This window comes from Haliotis asinina, chromosome 14, assembly GCF_037392515.1.
Source record: "Haliotis asinina isolate JCU_RB_2024 chromosome 14, JCU_Hal_asi_v2, whole genome shotgun sequence".
Lineage (NCBI taxonomy): Eukaryota > Metazoa > Mollusca > Gastropoda > Lepetellida > Haliotidae > Haliotis > Haliotis asinina.
In genome coordinates, this window is record NC_090293.1 from 4,836,379 (window position 1) to 4,859,602 (window position 23,224).

General features: G+C 37.9%; 1 protein-coding gene across 1 annotated transcript in view; it reads right to left on the reverse strand.

The window, feature by feature from the left end:
- Positions 1-23,224, reverse strand: part of LOC137261804 (paired box protein Pax-6-like) — a 50,019-nt gene that overhangs the window by 20,101 nt on the left and 6,694 nt on the right. The window contains exons 3-4 of the mRNA XM_067799588.1: positions 20,178-20,267; positions 7,476-7,822 (exon numbers count right to left, since the gene is read on the reverse strand). Of these exons, the coding sequence (XP_067655689.1) occupies positions 7,476-7,822; positions 20,178-20,267 (437 nt within the window). The remainder of the gene's footprint in view (positions 1-7,475; positions 7,823-20,177; positions 20,268-23,224) is intronic.

Consider the following 23,224-nt stretch of genomic DNA (forward strand, 5'->3'; position numbering starts at 1 on the left):
GCTATTTGGTCTGTTTCCTTCAAGACGGGCTCAATCTTCTGTCTCTTCTATTGCTCCCATAGGGAGCTCGCCAATGAATTTCACTTAAGATATCTTGTCGCCAATTATGCCCCTTCTGTCATCAATTGTGTAGATTTAGTAGGGGGCAGAGTACATAGGCAATCTTGCTGTAGAGTTTTATGGTGCAAGAGGGGCCCTCTTCGCGTCAACGTAATGGGGCAAATATAAAAACACTATAAAAATAACATACGTATGGGACTGAGAAACAAACGTATTGATTTGTTTGAATATGATATTACGGCGTGTGTTTAACACGTAGGTCTCCATTCTGGTCACCTTTGGGTTGAGAGCTCCATGAACTGAAAATATTAATTACAAGAAAAGTTGTGCAAAATATGACATAGGCTGTGACAATGAGCCAAGAGAGACCTCGCACTGAATTGTCTGTTACCAAATTAGCCAGGTTACAAAGATATACTGAAAACGTACTCTATGTGAAATGGAACAAACAGTAGTTACAATGGAATGAACAAAGTACATCTTCCCCTTTTATTTCGGGACATACATGTTTCTAGCAGTTTGTATTTAGAATACAAACCGTTACATACATAATAATTGAAATTACGGTAGTCACATATATTTGCTCCAGTTATTCATTGTTTGGACCAAACTGCATTTAATTGGGCGTGGTACGTAAACACTCCTGAGAATTTGCATGAGAATAAAGAGGAAATTGAATGGAAGATGGAGAGAAAATTAACAGTATCAATGACGTCGCCAATTGCAGCATCGTATTTCATTGCAGAGCCACGGCAGGGGGTGCATGAGGCGAGCATGCCAGCAAACTGTTTGTAAAGACGATGTACCTCTGACTGCCATGTCATGGACTTGAGAAGAAAGCCCCAAAGGAGAATAGAGGCACTTTCAGCCCAAACTTGGCATGATGGATCGTGCTTTGCGGCACCGTGACATTGCTATAGCGGCGCTAACACAGAGAGTTAGGGTTCGCCTCGTGATGCACGGGCAGCGGCAGCTTTGAATGTGCACGAGCGGTGGAGACACGTGAATCTCGTGCAGTAATTTGTTTTCATCTTGCATCGAGGGGAGAAATTCCCATCGCCTTGTCATCAGCCAAGATATAAATTACTTTCATTTCTGGTTCTCAGAAACACCGTTGCCTTGATGAATTGCCGTGTCGATCTAACAGAGCTTTAAGAAGCTAGCCATCTACTTTCAGGCCTTTTATTACTCTAACGAGGTATGTGTCACCTCCGCTAGTTCGCACTGTGACCCTTGCTTGCGACTGTATGGGCGTCCATCCGTGAGGAAGGGACACCCTAAGTAGCTACATCGGGGACTGATAAATTTCTTCAGTTCTAAGAAAGGTAATTAAATCGAAAATCAACATTCGTGGGTGCAAATTAGGAGGACTGACAGAAACATTCGCAAGTGCGTCGCTTGGCGATAGGGACCGTAGAGGGCTTTTAAGCAGTCTGCAAAAGTTCCAATTTGCGTTGAAGACTTGGCACCGGACTTTATACTTCTTAACGGTGTCTTAGATAGTTATGTGTTCAACCTAGCGGAAATTTTCTTCGCAGATAACTGCGCTACTCTCGCAAGAAAATGGCTGCTTTCACGATTTAATAAATTGGTGACGTTTATTATCATCGCGATGAGCCGAAGGGCCTAGAAATAAATGAGAATTAGGGCCTAGATTTCGGCGTGGCACAAAGAGAGCCACATGCAAATGAGGGACTACCCAGCTCACCATGGCCGCTCAGGCGGGAAATTGTTCAGTCAAGCGAACGCGATTTGATTTTTTGAGAAAAATCATCCCAGATGTGTCAAGTTTTAATTAATATTTCAAAAGGTGTGTGAGGAAAGGCAAGTTTACGAACCGGTTTACTATCTGAATCATAGCACAGACGCCCTCTGAAAATGTCCCGCTTTCCATTGGTGTCAAAATGGCGGGATGGACAGTAATATCACATCTCTAACTTCAGACAAATCTTAACCTAGGTGAGAAAGCATTGGTCCAACATTAGGCCAGCATGTGCGCGCCGATCACATCCTAGAAGAAGCTGACGAAAAAGCCCCAGGCTACTCCGTCACCCGCTCAACTTGGAGTAATTGTCAACTACAAGATAATTAAAGAAGCGAGACCCCTTGTCGGAGTTTGAGTCTAGGCTCAAGTCAGTGCTCGGGCGAGGAGAACATGGCTGATGACAAGGAGACATCTGGATGTGTGGACATTCGATGACCTTTGGTCCCGGATTGGAGTTGCCCATGACTTTGACCTTTAAGGCCCAGACCACCAGGAGGAGATTCAGCTGATTACGCCTTACATGTTCTTTTACAGACAATGGCTAATGCCTTCAACATCGCTCTTATTGAGAATACGATTTAGCCCTCCTTGGCGAAACTCTGTTAAAGTACTCTAATAGTATTCTTATGGCATATTATCTTATGATATGACACCTTCATGAGCTGACATGAATATTCCATGGGTCATCTTACACCAGATACAGGTATCAAATTGTATGACATGGCATACAGCACGTTAAATACCACATGTCACACGAAGAATAAACACAGATATTAACAGTGACATGACCTTGTAAACATCAAGATGTAAGTATTATTTGCAAAACATGATATCTATATTAAATACAAATTTCAAAAATCATATTTCAATGGGTTTTTTTCAATTATAATACAAAAATCGAGGATTCGCAATTTGGGAGACAGGATTGCATTTTACAAAGGCAATTTTGAAATTGATGAAACTGCCTGATTCAGTTACAGTTATGGGGTTCTTTTTCACCTTTTTGAATGTTCAAAGATTTAAAGAGATATGAATAGCTTTAAACCGGCGAAAAATTATGAGAGGGAAAGTACTTCTAAATATTTTATCACTGTTACATCATATTTCTCAAAGGAGCAAAATTGTGTCGAGGCTTTGACAGTTTGACGTGTAAAATATCATTTATTATGAAGGACTTTGGATTAGACATAAACCCGGGTGTGAAAATAGCACCAATCTAATCGATGCTGAAGCTAAAGTGATGAAAATCTTGAAAAACATATAATAAATTATACAATGTATATTTTGGCAAAATCAGTTTGCTTAATACTCATCGCTACTTACATGCTAACTAATTTGGACAAGAAAGGAGTCTTCACACTTCCCTCGTTCTCAAAGGTATAAATCACAACTTTACTAAATGACTTGTTAATAAACAATGAAGTAAGGCTCGATATATATTGTCTTGGAACATCATCAAAAAGGATTCTGTTAGGTGTAAAGGATTATGATTTGACACACCGAAGGTGCTTTTAAGATGTTCTGTATTCAGGGGAAGAATGTTTATGCTTGCTTATACTTATATGAATACGTGTGTGTCACTTACGAAACGGCTTAATGTCATTATCAATGTAATCTTTGAAGAAGGGAAGGATTCACGTAATTCTGAGTGTATTTTACCATTTAAAATGCACGTCCTCTGTATTTGATTCCATTACTCGTGTATTTGTTTAAATAGCTGATGCAAAAAGACCGAGAGTCCACAGAAATATTGGATTAGTTCTGGCAAAGGGGATTACCTAGCCATTCTTACAAACAAATGGCAATACTTTGGGATTTTCTTGTTAATTTACTCCTACTGCAAGATGTAGAGGGATAGCCAGGAGCTTTCTTATGAATCATCAGAGAATTAATCAGCTCACTCTCAATTTGATCTTCATTGCAGAGTAATGATCGAACACTACTTCGCACCTGCACGGTAAGGACGTCCAATTCAGAAAAGAAATTAAGTGCAAATTTTAAGATAATTAAATTTATCAGGTATTCCTGGGAAAATCTGAACAGATCTTCTTATGTCGTGCTCCCAGCCTTTGTTGTCCCTCGAGCACATCCTCATCAGTCTCTTAGAGAAAATCCGGTTTGGGGGAATGCGGAGGGGATTTGTAATAATTTTGCAATTTCATTAACTTTCACGGCTAAGCGAACAATTGAAGATGGCCACTTCAGTTAGTTACTTATAAATCTACTGCCACTTCGCATGAAGACACATTTCTTTTTCAAGAGTCATTGCATGACATATAAATATGAAAATCGTTTGACTGATTAAGATTTCATTTTGAAGGAGTACGCTACAAGTTATGACATCTTACTTCAAACTTGTTCTTGGTAGCTACCTTGTCCCACCGAACCCATTCCCCAAAACAGCCAAGATGGTCTGAACTAATAGGAAGACATATCAAAGTATGACGCATTTTCCCGTATAATAGCAGTGTAAGGTGTAATACATGTCATCTTTAGTCTCGTTATACAATGTGACCCAAATGTGATACAATAGACATTTGCCCTTCAATGAAACATCAACTGTCACCTTTGATATTTGATCAGTTGCACTCAAGCATGAACTCACCGCCGTCAACTCCCTATACCGTCACTTGCATATAAACGACTTAATTTTTTTATTTGGCGTCAAAAGAATGTCACAAAGCTCATATAAAGCCTTGATTTCATGTCTTCAAACGACAAAGGTTTAGACTGTCCGACATCGTTTATGATTTGTGCTGAATATATATCTTTTGATCATCGACCTTGTAATAATAGGAGAAAAGCCATTAGCCATCTCCTGCCACCTTAACTCCAGACCAAATACACAGCCTACATTCCATGTAATTTTTATAGGTGTCGATAGAAAAGGTCCAAACAGGGTCGGAAATCCCAGTCACTCTTACACTGACCCTGTGTCTGCAGGAAACCCTGCTAGGAGGACCCCTCGATGGATGGGATATAAGTATGCCCTTGCCATCATAAACAGGGCTCTTTATTGAATCGTTAACTATCAGTAGAGGGTAGTGAGACTTTATTGACGCCATACAGAACCTTTATCTTCTTAGTATTTATCTGAACCCAACAGTGAGATTTACGGGGCGTGGAGGGCCGGAGTATAGGCATGTTTCCTGCTAGCCCAAATTTCGCCTCACGTATAGGCTTCGCTCACTGCAAGGGGTCTTTCAATCCGGGCAGCAATTTCCTCACAAAACATGTTAAATATAATATCCTTTACCCAGCAAACACCACACATTTGAGGACAATTGTGGCGCATCTTTGAAGCTGAGCCACAATGGGCACTGATGAGAACAGATGGGGCCGTCATCTCGCTTCCAGCAGAATGCCCGCTCTATAGGTGGCGCTCTGCTCTTTTACTCCCCATAAGATGTCGTGCTGTGTGTTTTCAAAGGCCAAACAGAGACTCTAGCCTGCGTTTCTGTTTGCCAGTTCAGAAAACCTCTTCTTACGTTTCTGAGGGTCTCTATGCAATATAGGATTGTCGCCACCGACGATGTTAAACTATCATAAGCTGTTTTTGTTTATTTTGGCATTATCATGTATTCTATTTTATGTTTTCTGCAGGTGTTAAGGGATGTATGCAGAAGTCATGACAGACGAAGATATGTGAGAATTCACCCCCCATCATTACGAACAGTAACCTTTTCATAATCCCAAAGCAGTACTACTCTTACTGACACTACTCGAAGTCAGTAAGACTTGACAATCAAACATGTCAGAGTTAAGATGTAAGCAGTTTTCAGCGAGGTCAAGGATCAATATGAAAGTGAAGTAAGAAGGCCGCCATGTATCTCTGTATACAAATGTACCAATGTACACAATGTATCTCTGTATACAAATGTATTATTGTACACAATGTATCTCTGTATACAAATGTACTAATGAACACAATGTATCTCTATATACAAATGTACACAATGTATCTCTGTATACAAATGTACTAATGTACACAATGTATCAAACACGAATGCGTTTGGTTTTAAAATAAACTTGGTAAAATATCCTCCATACTTAGTTTTTACATACTATAAATGCACTTTCCCCTTCCTAACTGTTTCCGAGTCGCTACACGTGAACAAAAGGTTTAATCCATTGCCCATACTTAAACCCTACTTTACATGAAACACACATTATGCCTCTCCCATCGCCACAACACAGCGCTTCCCTACGTAGCGCTCGACGAGTATTCGTTCGTGAGCTAAACGGTATCCAGTGGACAAAACGATAAAACAAGGTAATAAAAAAGTGTTTTGTAGTAGCACTGCAACGATACACAGCAATAAAACACAGATCAAAAGAATACACCCGCCAACATAAAACCCTGTATTTGAAGTTCTCAATGATGTAGATGTGCCGGGCTGCTACTAATAAAAACATAAGCGAGAATTCAGGAGTTTCTGGAGGATTCAAAAGAAGACCACAACGCACTATTTTTAACAGGTTCGATAGAAGATATCTAAATTTGTGTGACGTTATTTCTGAATTATCACGTGACCTAACATTTACTTTGATTGGATGATTGTCAAAGTGACCTAGCATTCCCATCTTCCCTCTCTGAATCAGGAAAGTTCTGACTGGGAGGAGATTACAGTTTAACCTTAAAATTCCAAAATTGCTTGCGACATGGCAGTCGCATTGCACCTTAAAACGAAAATATTGATTCTACGTGTAGGCCGTGGTGTTAATCAAGGAAAAGCGGTTGCATGCACTATCTCAAAGCTATTTTCATTAAGTTAATATCTTGTAAAATGTTTTTCATAATAGAGATTTTAAGCCACAGTATTGTTTGTGAACATTCTGTGAGGCTACGTTCAAATACCTCACATACGGTGACTGTGATATGGAGGTATTGATGAAACCTTTTCTGTACACCGTGATGGAATATAATTTTCCTTAATGGTTAATACAATACCATCCCATAATAGTAGGCGCGGCAAAAGAATACAGTTACAGATATTGGGAACGCCACCATCTGGTCCAAGATTGCTGGATCGTGCCATTGGTAGAACAGATTCCCTTTGATTTAATGATTAACACAAATGTTTAGGCTCATATATCTTTAAATGTGTCTACAATAGTATCAGCATAATCCTTCGTATAATACCAGCCTACCATTTCCATACAAACATAGATCTTTTTGTTGTTGTTGTTTTCATGCTTTATATAAAGTTCCTACCATTTCCTTACTGACATAAATCAGCTTCTTCATCCTCTATATGAAGGTCCTACCATTTCCCTAGTAACTTAAGTCAGTTTCTTTATCCTGTACATAAGCTACTACCAACATGAGTATGCTTCTTCATCCTTTATTTAAAGCTCCTCCTAACAATTACCATTTCTCCTACCAACATCTCTATTTCTTCAAGCTTTATATAAAGCTCCTACCATTTCCATGCTAACGTAGTCTATTCTCCATCCTTAAAATATACTTCCTACTATTTCCCTGCCAACTTGAGTATGTTTCTTCATCCTTTATATAAAAGTACCACAATTTCCCTACTAGAATGTCTGTTTCTTCATCCTTCATGTAAAGCTCCTACCATTTCTGTTTCGATATCGCCAATGTGTAAGGTGTTTTGCATTATAGAAGTATATACAAATGTATACTCACACTTGGAATATTATCTTGATTGCATACAGCCTCAGACAGCAGCCGATCTCTGATTTCCCAAGCAAATATAGACGGGCACTCGCGTTTAAACTGCGCAATTTTTGAAACAACGTCATTTGTAGCCACTCTTGGTTTGCTGCCACCAATGGCTCTTGGCCGGATGGAGCCGGTCTCGTAGTAACGGCCCAAAATTTTGCTCACACAACCGTTCGATACTTGCAAAATTCTAGATATGTCACATGGCCTGGCGCCACTATGGGCAAGTTCGACGATTCTCTGTCTTGTTGAGTCTGGCAATGGTCTACCGTTTACAAACACTCCGCCCAACTGGTTCACTCCACTGTGGCCTACAACAATAACATACTTGAATGAATAAGAAATGTTAGCAAGTGGGAAGGTATGACATATATTAACCTTCGATATAAACAGTTTGCAATTACTCATTATTAGTGTGCATGCTATTTAGTTATGTCATATACATGTGATCTGTTGCATATAAGCAGATAGATAAGTGTGAACCTACAGATACAAGCACGACTTAAGGGGTAACCTTTACATCACAACATCTCTTTTACTGAATCATCTTTTGCATCAAGTAATCACCAAACATATTGGAATAAACCACTTAGATATATTGAACACAAGGTCTAAACATTTCAGTGAAAAAAGGCGAAATCACAATACATCATCAACACTCTTATCACTTGATCTAACACGAGGTCAATATCAGATGAAACTCCATATGCTGGCAAGTATAATACTAGCTGCGACATTTATTAACATATTGATGTATGGCCAAATGCAAACCCAACTATGACACCCAACAGTCCAAAAATAACTATTATTTCAACGCACAATTTCCTAAACAGAAACATGTCATGCTTGAACGGATTCATTTCTACGGAAGATTAACCCCCAGTCTCCCGTATCTTGTTGTATACGGTTAGCTAAACCAATTGTGAAGCACAAATATATTAATTTATCAATTGCATTGCATTATGTATTGCAAATTGTTAATATACTTCCATGGAATTAAGCAGGTATAGGACACCTACGGTTAAACGAACGTTGCCAACTCGTGCAGTTACCTTGTGTTGAGCAACTTTTCAAATGTGAAATATGATATTCTGGGTGAAAAGTAAATTACTGTACACACAAACGAAAGTGCACAATTATTGCTCTTTGATCAAAGATGTTGATTATCATTTTTTATGTAAAGTGGTAGTCTTTCCTTTATACTGGCATTTATTTTTATGCAAATATTAATTACCCCTATAGCAAAGCATTGTGCATAACCATCAAACTGTTTCGTTCAAATATTCCACTAACGTGCTATCGCATATACAATCTATATGTGAGCGTGTCGTTATCATTAGTATTCTTCTGTCTTTTTTGGTACGTTCTGGTTGCAATATCAAATGATACAAAAATATTGCCCGTATCAAGTTACACGATTTGGTTGTAGACAGACATAAAGTCTGTGATTTTTCTGTATTAAACCATTTCATGAAAACAAAAGTACAATAACACATCAGACATAAAACTGCGTTCTTAATTCATTGCTGTATTATAGTATAAGAGCACAAAACACATCTTCGTGAAGTAAGAGAAGAAAAAAACATACACGTTTGATAGCTATGACGTCCTACTGTCAACATTAGTGATAATTAGCTTCAAGGGAAATTTATTGCCTCCTGCAATGTCTCAGCTGATAGGCGAATGTATTGTTCTGGTGTCTTAACCCGCTACATGATATCTTCATGATCCGCACAACTTCGTCGTATCATCAATAGAATATCGTGTAGCATCATACGATTATATTGCAAATCTGATATTCTGCTTTGAAATGTGAGGAAGTAAGCCTTGGCTATGAAAATAATACCGTATTTTGACGGTGAAATAAAACTCAGTATTATGAATATAAAATTAAACAAAATGCCATGTTGATAGCACAAAGGAGAATCCTGTATATGAAGAGAGATATGTCCGTATCTTTGGAGACGTACATATTTCCCGTTATGATTTATTGATAATCTGTCATTTTAAATAAAAAAGCCAATGTTGTCTTAAAATGTATGAAAAGTTCATATTTAATCTTGGTAATTCTATCCTGGAAACAATGACCATCAGGATATTTTGGGTTTCATGAACAGATGACCGGAGGCAGATTGATAACGTATTCTGTTTAAACACTTAAGACAATAGCTAATGCCTACTCAAGCGTTAATGCTACATTAAAGCGCCCTGTCGGTTAGATGTCATTGGCTGACGTTGTCGGCAGCACACTTGTCTATTTGCTTTAGCTACTCACACCTTACATCTCATGTTTCTTTTAATTGTCTACGTTTCTTCTGTAGTCAAATGCTATTACTATATCGTTGCTTACTTTGTTGTGTAAACTAAACAACTAGTTATAACATCCGAGAAGTTATATGTGTCATTTTTTCGTAAACCGCAACATCTTCAATTAAATTTTAAACAGCTACATCTCCATTTGAGTTGGAAGGACTTATGGTAAGAACTATATTTCACGACCTCTAAGATAACTATTCTACTTCATCAGCGTGAATGAGAAGACAAAACACTAACCTAACCGTCGTGGTATCTGTTAGGCGTGAGGCGTTAACTGCAAAGGAGGGTACGATGGCCGTGCCATACCTCAGGTAATAATTTCCACTTTCGTGGTAACGAAACTAGTGTCGTCTCTTAGACAGCATATAATCTCACTTTCAAGTAATCACACTCACAATACAATAAAGAGTTTCTCGTCAAGGATTAATTGCAACCTTTTGTGGACAGAGAACAAATGTCAGTTATCAAGACAATGGGGAGATCACTTCGAGAACACAAAAGACTGACCGTACAATGCGGTATTTTCTTTAATTTCATTTGGACAAAATAACTAAATTAAGAGCATCCGTTCGTAGAACATCTTCACAATCCAGGAGCTCGCGGAGAAATCTGGCTTCGGCTAGAGCAGATAGCAGAAACAGTCGACTTCCGCCTCGGGCTCGTACGACGAGCAGACGGCTTCCGGTTTATGTCAGTGGAAGACGTCAGTTTTGAGAAACTGGCCCTGTTAACGGCCTTCCTTGGGCTCCCTACCCTATTCCTGACGATTTCACATTAGACATAATTTCCTTTTATTCACTCGTATTGAGGACCGTGTTTTTAACAGAGGAAACAACGCCACAGGAGTAATACGCGTGCGCCGCACGTGGATTGCTGACCACAGCTACCCGAGGAATACTGTCAGCCTCTCTTAATGGCACTAAATATAACTTAAATTAACAGTTCCCATAACTCAAAAGATAATCTAAGATGATCCGCATACGGAGAGATAAGAAATACAGTTTCATCCCATTTGGGCATTATTCACATTCAGCTAAGGGTTGAATACGAAACAAATTCACCAACCGTTTCAGGCACTGATTAAAAAACACCGATAAACAGGAACTGCAGTCGACACTATGCGGTCGCCCGAGTATTCAAAGGAACCTCGTGTTGAAACCAACACACATTTCATTCATTGCACACGAATATTGATGCTTCCTGAAATGATACGTACTGGTGCAATTCATAGCAGACTGAATAAAAGTAGATTTATAACAACACATTTCTGTCCAATACTTCGAGTAACTGCTAAGACAATTATGATATCTTATTTAGACACAAATGAAAGCAAAAACTGGATTGTATGATTAACATGTACGTGTACTGGGGAATGTTCGTACCAGATGGCGATTGTCAAGGCTGAAATTGTTTCAATCCCTGATCTTCTAAACTTTGATATTAAAGGACTCTACTGACACCATGAGTTTCATCTAGTAGCGCCCTAAAACAAAGAAAGCAACAGTTTTATATCGATGTAATATTTACTCTCATTACATATCAGTAGTAATCTAAGATACCTTTACTGCCTAATGCTACCTTGACAGGAACCCGTAGGAGGGAATGCAAGACAAGTTTGCCATACTATCGAAGGTTAAGTGATGATTCACTTTATCATATTGTGTTACCTTACTCTTATGCCCGTCCGGGCCTGTCAAATAATGATATACAGATCATACATAATACTGGTAATCTCGCCCATAAAGATTTTTTTCCAAGTTGACAAATATGATCGCACAATCATATAAGCAATATCCATGTTGTGTTTGAGAGTATATGCATACGTTTCCGTTATCTTAATGAACTGTTATGTTGTGTTGGTATATAAACATGGTTAGACGTTGTGTATATGTAACGTACGTGTTTTTACACATCGTAGGTAGGAAAAAGTCCCTCGCATTCCTGTGTCGTAGATTCTAGGTGTCACACGCAGACTCGCATGTTTTGCAGTACACTGTCAAGCGAGGAGCCCCAAATCCTCGACATTACAAGAGGTCCATCATAAATTAGCGCCTTATGACCACGTTCTGACATATACGTGGACACACATTGCCTAGGAATCGTAAATATAATCCTAAGAGGATAGTGGGACAAGAACATCGCCTTAGGTAGAGCTGACATTTACTATCAGACAATCATTATTGGAGATGTTACATGTGTTTTTCAAGAATTCCTCAAGAGAGCGATTGAATGCATCTGAATAAACAAAAACATAACATGCATACAACCAACGACATGTACAGCGACTTACGTTTTTGTTAATTCCCATTGACAATGTGTTTGTAAATATACAGTACACAACATAAGTTATATCTGTCATTTACATATTTGTCAAATAATAGCTATTGTTTGAAACACGTCAAACATACATCAACATACATTTACAAATTGATCATTTATCAAAACCTGTTGCACTTTACATATTTACAATTCATCCGTGCTACAAAGCGTTATTAGCGAAAAATGATCTCCACTTTTGATTCAGATATCATCAGCATGACACGACCGATGTCCCCCTGACTATGTATAAATGAAAGCGACACCATGAGCTGTAACCAATTTACGTTTTCCAATAAAACGGGACATGTGTCCCAAGTTTATACAAAAGGTTATTTTCCCATTTTTTAATTGGTGTGAATTCGCGAACACTTGGTTTTGTCAACATTTCGTAGTGATTCATAAGGTTATGATATATTTGGACTCCTCAATGGTTATCGAAAGGTTGACCGTTTTTCATTGAACAGTCTACTTAATTTTGCAAACCATATGGTACCATTCCATTACAAATACCTACAATGCGAGGCAAGAACTAAAAACTGCATTCATCAACATGTTAGAATGGCAGGTTTCAAATATAAAATATATTTTAAGGGATATATTTTACCTTAATAAAATTCAGACATATTACACAGATTGGGAACTATAGGCTTTTCAGGCGCAACACCGCCACACTGGTATATAGAATAACGGTCTAAATAATCAATTTAACATCTCGATGTTGTGAAATGAGTAAAATGAAATATATATCATTGCATTCATTATATGTTTCATTAATCCTGCTCCATGCACAAACACCAATTGCAATGCATACCGTGTAGACGGGATGATTTATGATATTAATATTATTTGAACTGTTGTCGGTTCAAGCCTCAACCATTTTGCCAGATGACACAAGAGGACTACAGCAAGTCTTTTAAGTGTAAATAACTAAATGTTATTCGTTCCAATAAAGTTTATGAGGAGATTTAAAGCCCTGTACGATCGGACAACACAGCAATTAAGATATTAGGCAATTTTATTATGCATTTTGAATGACAACTGCCAAATGTTGGCAGAACGGGTTTCTCTTGACAAGGACAAATGAATCAATGGTACTGCTCAAAACACGGTTATGTCTCGCGGGAATCTCGTAGTCTTCCGAGAATTGAGGGAAGCGTGGAAGAGAAGTGGGATTATGAATCTAATGGCATTGCTATCCTACAGACTTCTGCTTAAGCATCCCTTGGACCAAATATGGGCAGCACAATTAGATCTGATTCAACCGAAGGATATTGTAATAGTTAAATACAAGTACAAGCCATCCCACCCTATACACACAAATGATTTGATGTTGGGGAACCATTCAAGTTATTTACGTCCGTGAATTTTGATATGCTTTAAAAAAACTTTCGGAAGTATATATCTCTTTCAAATTAATGAAACGAAATATACTTTTATTTGAAAAAAAAACATTTGTGAAACATGGAACATATCAAAAGAAATAAAGCAAAACAAAAATACACATAAAAATTAACTTGATTCCCCATCTTTCCGTGATATTTGTTAGTTGCATATACAGAAAACCAAATGGTTCCTAAACTATGTCGACAAACGTAAAACCCGTGTGAGGAAGATATTTCGCAACTTGCAAAACGTAGTAACAGAATCAGAGGACCATATCAGGGAGAAAATTTCAGAGAAAATTCAATTTCGCTTCCATTTCAGAGTGATTTAAACAACTTCCAAGAAGCTTGGTAAGCCTCGAATGGGAAACGCGTCTCTGCGGTGACGCTGCTTCGCTGTCTATTTCCGAGCCGATTCCACCTCTTCCAACTAGTGTAATTGACTTGGGCTTGGCTGTTCCGACTGATTAAGGAAGATTATCCCAGTGGTTCTTCTGTGCCAAGCGCCAGTTTCGATTGGCGAAATTGGCACTCATAATAACAACAAGCAGCGGTCATGAAACAGATAGTTTACAATGTTCAACAAGATTGTATGGTGGCCCACACCACTCGACAATGATACATCATCTAAACTAGCGGTCGTGTTGACCAGTCGCCACAATTCATCATTGTAAACTGATGGTCTGTTGGCGAAGTCCACCCATTTGAAGCACCAAGTCAACTGTATGTTGAGTCGTGAGAAACAGCTCCTGAAATACCTTAAACGCAGCACATAGACCTCAAAATTTCAAATATAGCTATACCACGTTCAGCAAGACATAGAACAACAAAAACGTCATTTTTTACACATCATCAGTTCTTTTGATCAGTGAACGTCACACACCTGCTGGTTTCTGACACATTCCATAATATTTAACACTAGGACCGAAACTATTTGTAATAGGATCCCTGAGTGCCTCAGTGGGACAGATTATGTACTTAAAGTTGCTACTTACTCGTATGTATAACACTCCTCAGAGTATAGCTACACGTGGGCTTAACCTCCAAGGAACCACAATACCACCGTTTGTTTCAGATGCGGCGAAAAAATATTGTAAAAGCCATACGTGTCTGGTTGCATTTTTCAGTTCTGTACATAAAAAAGATGATGAAACATCCCAAGAAAAACATCTTGACCGTGTGAGTGCATGTATGCGTATTGTGTTAAAGTGGAGAGTGAAGTTAAATGTATGTTATGAACACATCCCTATCATTGGAGATACTTCATCTGAGAACATATGCTAAGTGGTCTCCCAACGTTAAATGCACTCACTACTCAGCCACAAGTGTGAATTAGTGACCACTACACACGACTCAATCGCCGCACTAATCGCCATTAATACTAATGGTTACAAATGCGGCCCACAATGGATGACCACTGTTGGATATTACAACGGCTACACCATCCAGTGGGTCCATCGCAGCTGATAAACCCATCATTAATTACCATAGCTCCGCAGCGGTCACTAAATTGGCCTTGCTAGTGACCTCGACTGTCCAATGGTCTGCAGACAGTCAGGCAACCTAATGGGCAAGTCAACACATTCTTTTCCCAAAACGCCAATTTTCAGCTAATACCACGCCTTGTTAGATGTACCCTAAAAGGGAAGGTCACCCTATGTTGTCAATTAACAGATCTGCAAGCCGGTCGTGTTGTTTTATACCATCATATGATTAAAGAGTACTAATTACTATAATGAACTCCGAGTAGAGTCGTAAAAATTACTCAATGTGCTTCATGATTGCACTATCAAACTGATGTACAGAGAGCTGCACAGTCTGTGTGTACAAATACACACTGTGAATTAGAAGACATGTGATGTTTCACTTCACCTACATCTCTGTCATTGTGTAAACTTGGATACACAACACAAACATGATGTCACATATATCCTTGGCGTCGCGGCTCCTGGAATATGTTTGGGCAATTCTGACCAGTGCATCTACGGCCCATTAAATAAAGATATCGAAATTAAATGATGCATGCGTTTGAAATCATCATGAATTCAAGCACGACAAATACTAAAGTGAAATAGCTTTGTCTGTATCTGCGATCATTTAGGATGGAAGAATATACACTTAAGAAGTACCACAAACGGCTTAAGGCAGAATAATATCATATGTCAACATTGCGATAAGTGAAAACTGTTTGAAGAGTAAACACATGAGCTCCGCCATCTTATGCCTGATTAAATTGTTCTCATGAAAATGTGAAAACACGGCATTACAAGTACGGCAAAGGTGTGCTCAGGATAATACACAGAAAGCATTCACCTTTTGACATGTAAGTCGGCATTTTTCCCATTATAATATTTCCAAAGCTTTTTGACTGTCAGTTTGTAGGATACTTTTCACTATTTCAATTACAAAATGACTCTATATCTGACAAAAAAAACCCCCGGAATTACACGACCTTGAAATGCGAAATAAAAAATGTTTGGAATATGCTAAGGGACTTGACACTTTGGTTAAGTTACAAAAAATAACGTTTTCTGTCGCCCTCGTAGAATTATCTGTTTTTTCCCCGAAACCATGTCTCCGCGAGTGTCCATATGTCTTGAAAATCATCTAAACAAAGCTTCAATTTTTCAAAGGGTAGCTAGTTCATCCTACTGGAATCCCATAAACCAGAAGCTGAAACCGAACGAACATCGTGTACACTGAATGCAATTTGTTGTAGATAAACAAACTGCAGTTTATCTGCGGTGCCCAAATTGTTAAATAAAAACAAACGAACCGTCAGCAAGTTGTTACAACGACTCCGTTCCTTGTGTTTTTGATACACTAAAGGACATCTTAGATGAATCTGTTCATTAATTTTCTCAAATATTGTGATTTTAGATGTTATTTTTTCGGAATGTTATGCCAATGTTGCTGATGCCTATGGTTGTGCTAACACATGCTCAGATACGCACTGCCTTTGAAGTGGGAAATGCATGCATCTGGCAACGGTTTGGGCCCTCAGCGTCTTTTAAGCATGTTTTGCTACACAGCTAAGTGTAGTCTCGGGTTTTGTTTGAATAGTGTTTAACAACTCGGCAGTCAAGACATACAAAACCCAAACATTGGAAATCAAGCTGAAACAGACGGGAATGATAACGAAGGGAAGAAAAACTTTATCCGGAGGCCTCATTTTCCAACATTGTCAAACACAGACTTCTATTTCGGTTATATGAACCAAATTGGTTGCGGTTTATGCATGTTCATATTCCAATCATTTAGATATCAATTACTTAGAAATTATAAGGAAATTAAGGTATTACGCTAACACTATCGCACTGAATTTGGATGCAGAAATTAAAAGTAAAAATATATTCACATAATATTGGCAATACCATTGGTTTGAAACTTTTTAGGAATGCAATTCTGTAAACTTTTTAAAATCAGTTAGGTGATCACGAAAAGCGTTTAAACAAAGCGTATGCTTACTGCTAGAAATCTAAGCAGCTGATCTAACATTCAGTTTAACAAATGGAAACATTATTCTTCCACCCTTGAATAATTAGTGTATTTTCTTGCATTTATGTCATGTGTAATTATGACTTCATTTGTATACGATACCAACATATGCTGACCAAGGTAGGCCGTTTGATAAGTGTATTAATCGTGTCAAGCCAAATGTCTGTAATAGTTTCAGTACCTATAACGAATGCCACTGAGTTCCACTGAAAGTTAATGAGACGTTTTTGCATAACATAATTCACTTTCGTTTTAAAATTTAGGTTTCGTATCATCCACGTATTTATAAATTGTATTTATTGCGTAATTATTGATGTAAGCATAAGCTCCAGTTAAGCGTGACAAATTAAGTCTTGAAGACTTATATCAATATATTCATGTACACGTTGGAAACTAGAAAGGTTGTGTAGTGTAATATACTAACAATCTTATCACAACGTTCAAGCATTATCAAAGATGTTCCAGTCCTTCTGTAGTCGGTAATTACACTTTTCATTCGAAAATGCATCTAGTGACAGATGAATATATTGCAAACGTTCACGGCGATATTACCAATTAAAAGTCCAGTTGTCCTTACAACCAAAACAACCCGAAATCAAACAAGAACATTGAATATTTATTTGTCTCGTTGTCAGGGTTAAATTACGGCTCCTAACGCCGATAATTAAAGACCTGATTGAGGCGGAGAGATACGGCGTAAGATCAATGTGAAGAGGGGGCTGTTTCCCACACTTTACATTTTGGGGAGCAGCGTAAATACATCACATGGCGATGGTCAAAGGGGGAGGACCTCAAAGCACAGACACCTTCACAGATATTTCACAGCACATTCAAATTGTGACTTGTGAAGTGAAGAATGTTATTTCAACACTTCTCATGATGATAATTACACTTGTTGTCAAGTAAAGACTACAATCGAATTCATTAGTTTGAACTTGGACAACAAAAATAGTCTGTATAATAACTGGATATTTTGTAATATGCTCGAATTTCTCAAACATTGGATATATATAACATAGCTTTGAAATGTAGCATGCATAGAAGTGTGTTGACTGTTGGTTTAGAGCTTCAACACATGGAAGTTTTATGTTTGAATTTGCAATAACTATAACATATTCGGCCCCGTAACTAAGGATATGACGTTGAGAGGAACGTGACCTTTTCGCATATGTACCCAGCAGAGAACAACATCATCGACTGGGTACACATTAAACCACGTCAAGCTATCCTTCGATTAAAGGTCTGACATGACCAATTAGTAAAAATACGGACTTCATCGGAAAAGTATTAAAGTGTGATTAAAGAACTTCTTCCCCTAACCAGCACGAAAGATCAAAAGTGCTTATGGAATGTAATGAAAAGAGAAAACCGGCCTTAGAAGATTGTCAAGTAGTAGAAGGCTTGATTCCTAAATTAGTGAAATAAGCAAGCCAGGTAAATGCGATGGGATCTAATTATTTATATGCTAATTTCCGCATAAGTTCTAGCGGTTTTAGCTCAGATTGTAAGACATGAGCTTTTGATGTCGACAGTATCGCGAGTTCTGCTGAGCAAGCGAGGCAATAGACGGTGGCGAAAAGCGAAAATATTCAATCTTTTTAAGGTGACATATCGATTTTTCTTCACGGAGCTTGGAAAAAATTCTCTGGAATTCTATATGCCAGGTATGAGACTTAAAATGAAGGAAATATGACAACACCACGCTGCTTTAATATAATACCACTCGCATTCTGAACTTTTCTAATTAAAACTGGCATTAATTGCTATTCATAAATCAAAGCCGTTTTTAGGAGGTATCTTATCTCATATCTTACATTTCGTTTAGTAGACAGACAGCTATGAAATATGAAATGAATGTCGATATCTTTCACATTATCGTTGAGGTTAAAGATTAAATACTGTTGCTAATCATTTATTGTGGCGAGTGCCTGACAAATAACGTGGAAATATTTGTCGCAAAATATGGTTCTCTGTAGTGTTGATATTGCACATGAACATTGATATACCTAATTTCCAAAATGATAACTTCATTAAACTCCATGACAAAACTTACAACTTAATCTTTCACAATAGATGTAAACTTTGTTTTTAAAAAAATCCATAAATATTGGTAAACGATGTTTACGCTGTATAAGAGTCAGGCAAATGTAGCAAATCTGTATTCAGAAATGTGTATCCATTTTTTTGTTTAAACTTTGTTTACTCCAATGAATATATTCATGATTTGTCCTGGGTCGATCTGTGTATTTCTCTTGGTAAACCCACAAGAAGACAACCAGATGTTCTAGCTACGCTATAATACAATGTATCTACATTCCTAGGGAAAACAGTAGCCATGTTTACAAAGACCAACCCAGTGCGGGCATGTATCAGTTCACCCAACACAAATTTCGTCATATATGTATGATCATTAATTATCAAAAACATTGATCGTCTAAGCACTAGAAGCATCAGATATTACTGTTGGTGTTAGTTCCCGATGCATGACTTATGATTAATTATTAAATGCCTCAAACACGGGAGAGTAACCAAATATAATGTTGAAGCTAACAGTTCAGACACGTGTGCGTGTATGCTTACATAATAAATGCCTATAACGTCAATTTGCTTCCAACACAGATCTAAAGTCCCTAACATTATCCAAACCGCAAGATTCCCATTCTGGTTCGTTTCTCTTCGAAATATGTATTACAAAATAAATTGCAAGAAAACTGTTGTTCAGAAAACACAACATGGATGAATATTACCCTCTGCACATACTCACATAAACAACACAGGTGCCAAGTTGCCCACCAATATCATTTTCAATGTAAGGTAGGCTTCTATCAATTGCCCGTATCAACCTTTTACACGTTAAATGAGAACCATCTCAAACATAACTACAGGGTTTTCTTCGCTGTTAATATAGACTTTAGTCCTTATTTGATGAAAGTAACAATTTGGTTGCAGACTACTTTTTGTGGAAAGATAAACACAATGAAGGTTTTTCTATATTTCCAGTGATTCGAAAATGCCTGTTAGAAAATTACAGGTGATACAAGATTCAGTGCACAGGTGTATAGTGAATTTAGAAAAGAAGAAACTTGTCAGATATTATCATGCATTATGGACAGAAATCTAAGATTCTACTGTATTATAAGGAATATCTTACCTCGTTTACGGGTATGTTTCTTAGCATTGCTTCCACTGCCGGTGCTGCCAGCATCACTGTGGTTGGTGCTATTAGGGCTCGTGTCTTCCTCTGGAGAACACAACAACACATAAATGAGAATCAGAGAAGCTAGGCCACTTCATATCTGCCATATTAGCACGTTGTTCTTCGAATACATAGCAACAATGATAGATAGGACCGTCGCCAGTCTCTGCCAAACGCCAGGACAGAGGCCCAAGACAAGGAGATACACTGTTGCCTCAGGCTTTTCATACTGTACACGCAGAACGCTCAGCTCTTTGCCACCGCGGGAGTGAGATCGCTCTTTAGTCTTACCTGTAAGTAATTAATCGGGACAGGTAAACGTGAATGCATGTCTCATCTCCATCTATGTATCTGAAGTTAGTCCAGACAAGTGATAGATTGCTTAAATCTCTCAGACATGTCACATCTTTCTCTTCAAGCTTAATGTGCATTTGTGTCTATGCCACGCTTGAGTATTACCATGGGAATTGTTTACTACCATGAAATTATTCAGAAAGCAAAAATTAAATAATCGTGTGCCTAAATAGCTACATCAAGTTCCATGATACAAGCGCACTCATACCTTCATAAATGATGTCAGATAATGTGACAAACACGTTTCGCATCAAAATACATGCAACGTCCTGGTTCAATCTCTGTTATGAAATTTACTTTCAAACAAGACAGTTTCATTGCTGTATTGGCAATACTGGTTTGTTTTTATGCTGAATGAAGACCTAGGTTAAATTGTGTCCGATAAAATGGAATTGTTTGTGACGTTATGTTAATTGAGAAAATGATAGTCAAGATCAATTAGAATGATTGATTGTCGCCTGAGTACTTTGTTTACATTTTCACTAGATGATCACGTGATCAAAGAGATGTTTTAAACCTGATCTGGCATTGGTGACAGTTCTATGAATTTGGTTATAAAATAATCAATCAAAGCTACCAGTCTCAGAGACTTGAAAACATGTAGTTCCTATATGTTAGGGATTCACAATGTGACACGTCCATTCTAAAAAAGGATAGCAATTAAATTAGCATGTCGCCCTAACACGTGTGTACATCTACATGACCATTATATAATTTAATTGCCTCATACATCGTATTTAACATGCAAGTAGTCTGACGTTACAAGACAAGAAAAAAATACAGTGGGCAAGGGAGTGTAACTTTTTGTGAACCTCAAAGCTTAAAACCAAACCATAGAACACATGTGGTTATAACAGACACTGTCCTTCCGATGAATTCGCCGGCATTTGTTTCTAATGTAAACATAATACATTGTCTTGGCATCAGAGTTTCAGAATTACCATAAAATACCTATAAGAATAACGTTGTTTAAAACAAGATCGAATACTAGTAAGGTCCATTCCTATACTGTATAGTGTAAACACATCACTTTCATACAGTCGACAGCATATGAAATGATTTTTATTGAAATCACAAATTAATCTTAGAGGATAAGAAGGAAATGACGCTGAAAAATTAATAGTCACCTAATGAGAGCGTCTGCATTTTGTTAAGGCTACCATATAAAACGTTTATCCCCCATCAGAATCCCTTTCGAGATAGTAGCATCCTTTTGGACAGCGCAAGGCCTTTGGTCGTAGCAAACGATAAAATATCGCGCGCATCATTATTCAAAGGATTTAGTTATAATTACAGTCGACTTAGCAAGCGAAATGTTGAAAATGCATGAGCAGGGAGCTGGGATATGGGAAAGCCCTTTTGTCAATTAGCACTGAAGTCTCACATGAGTCGAGGGAGAACCTAGGCTGGGTTCTCCTAACCACCAGTATCGCTAGTCACTCTGGACTCTTGATTTCTATCGTCTTAATTTATTGATGTCGAGAGATCTTTAAGACGGTGTTCCTTCTATTGGCAAGTATTTGGTATTCATTACAATTTCGACACTTCTACATGGGAGGACTTAACGGAATTCGGACACGGCACTTGCAAATCTTGACACAGATCGGTATCAGGAGGACAGGGCTAACGACTGAAATCGTTCAAGTCATAGAAAACCCCTAACTTGTCTCTTTTAGCCATTTGCTACGACAATCCTGTGTTTCGCGTCAGGTCAACTTAATGTTTCCATGTCTGAAAACGTGATCGTACAGAGTCCGATTTTATCGGAAATGGACAATTTCTTCTAACGATTGAATACTCCGTATGGCGGTGTTGTTTCGTCGCCATTTTCCTGACATCCCATTGAGTTGGGCGTATGCTATTACCTCAGATTCTACCAGTTTCTCTTCACGCTGGGAAAATCTTTTCATTGCTCCTATGTGAATTTTATCATCGTTTTCTTCCTACAAGCTGCGCTATATAGAAAAAATAGCCCCCTGAATAGCGCAGCTACATAGCTACACCGACAATACATATAATAGCAAATAACTCAAGTCTATACCTTAATCTCAGATTTTTGTATTGTGGAACCCTACATAAAAATGCCCATTAAGAAGATTTTAACCCGTTTAGGAAAATACATCGGCCGTGGACGTCCTTAAATTGAAAGCAGGGGTAACCTGTACAACCGTAACAGTTACATGTACAACATTAGCAGATCGAACTGGAAAAACAAGAAAATACACTCATGTTTACACTGTGAAATGTAAGCTCTTTCATCAATGTATGTTACACACTGAGTGTTTGTCATGTAACCATTTACACTAAATTACAATTTACACTTGACGTAATAGTCATTGTAAACGTTCTTGTGGACACGTCTTATAAAATACTGTGTTCTGTGAAACAATTCTGAGTCAGCAATACAAAAAAATATAACAAAAATTTATCATTGCTCTAAACCGGATTTCCTTCGTATCCATATTTTAATAATCCAATAATATTACAATAATATACCCCAAAGCTCGTTTCTCGAGTTTACACACTATTTAAGAAATTTAGGTGTGCAGGAATATATGAATTACACAAATGTAAAAAAAATATGAATATCGAATATTATTGTAAATCATACTATATTGAAATCATATATCAAACGTTGATTGGGTAAA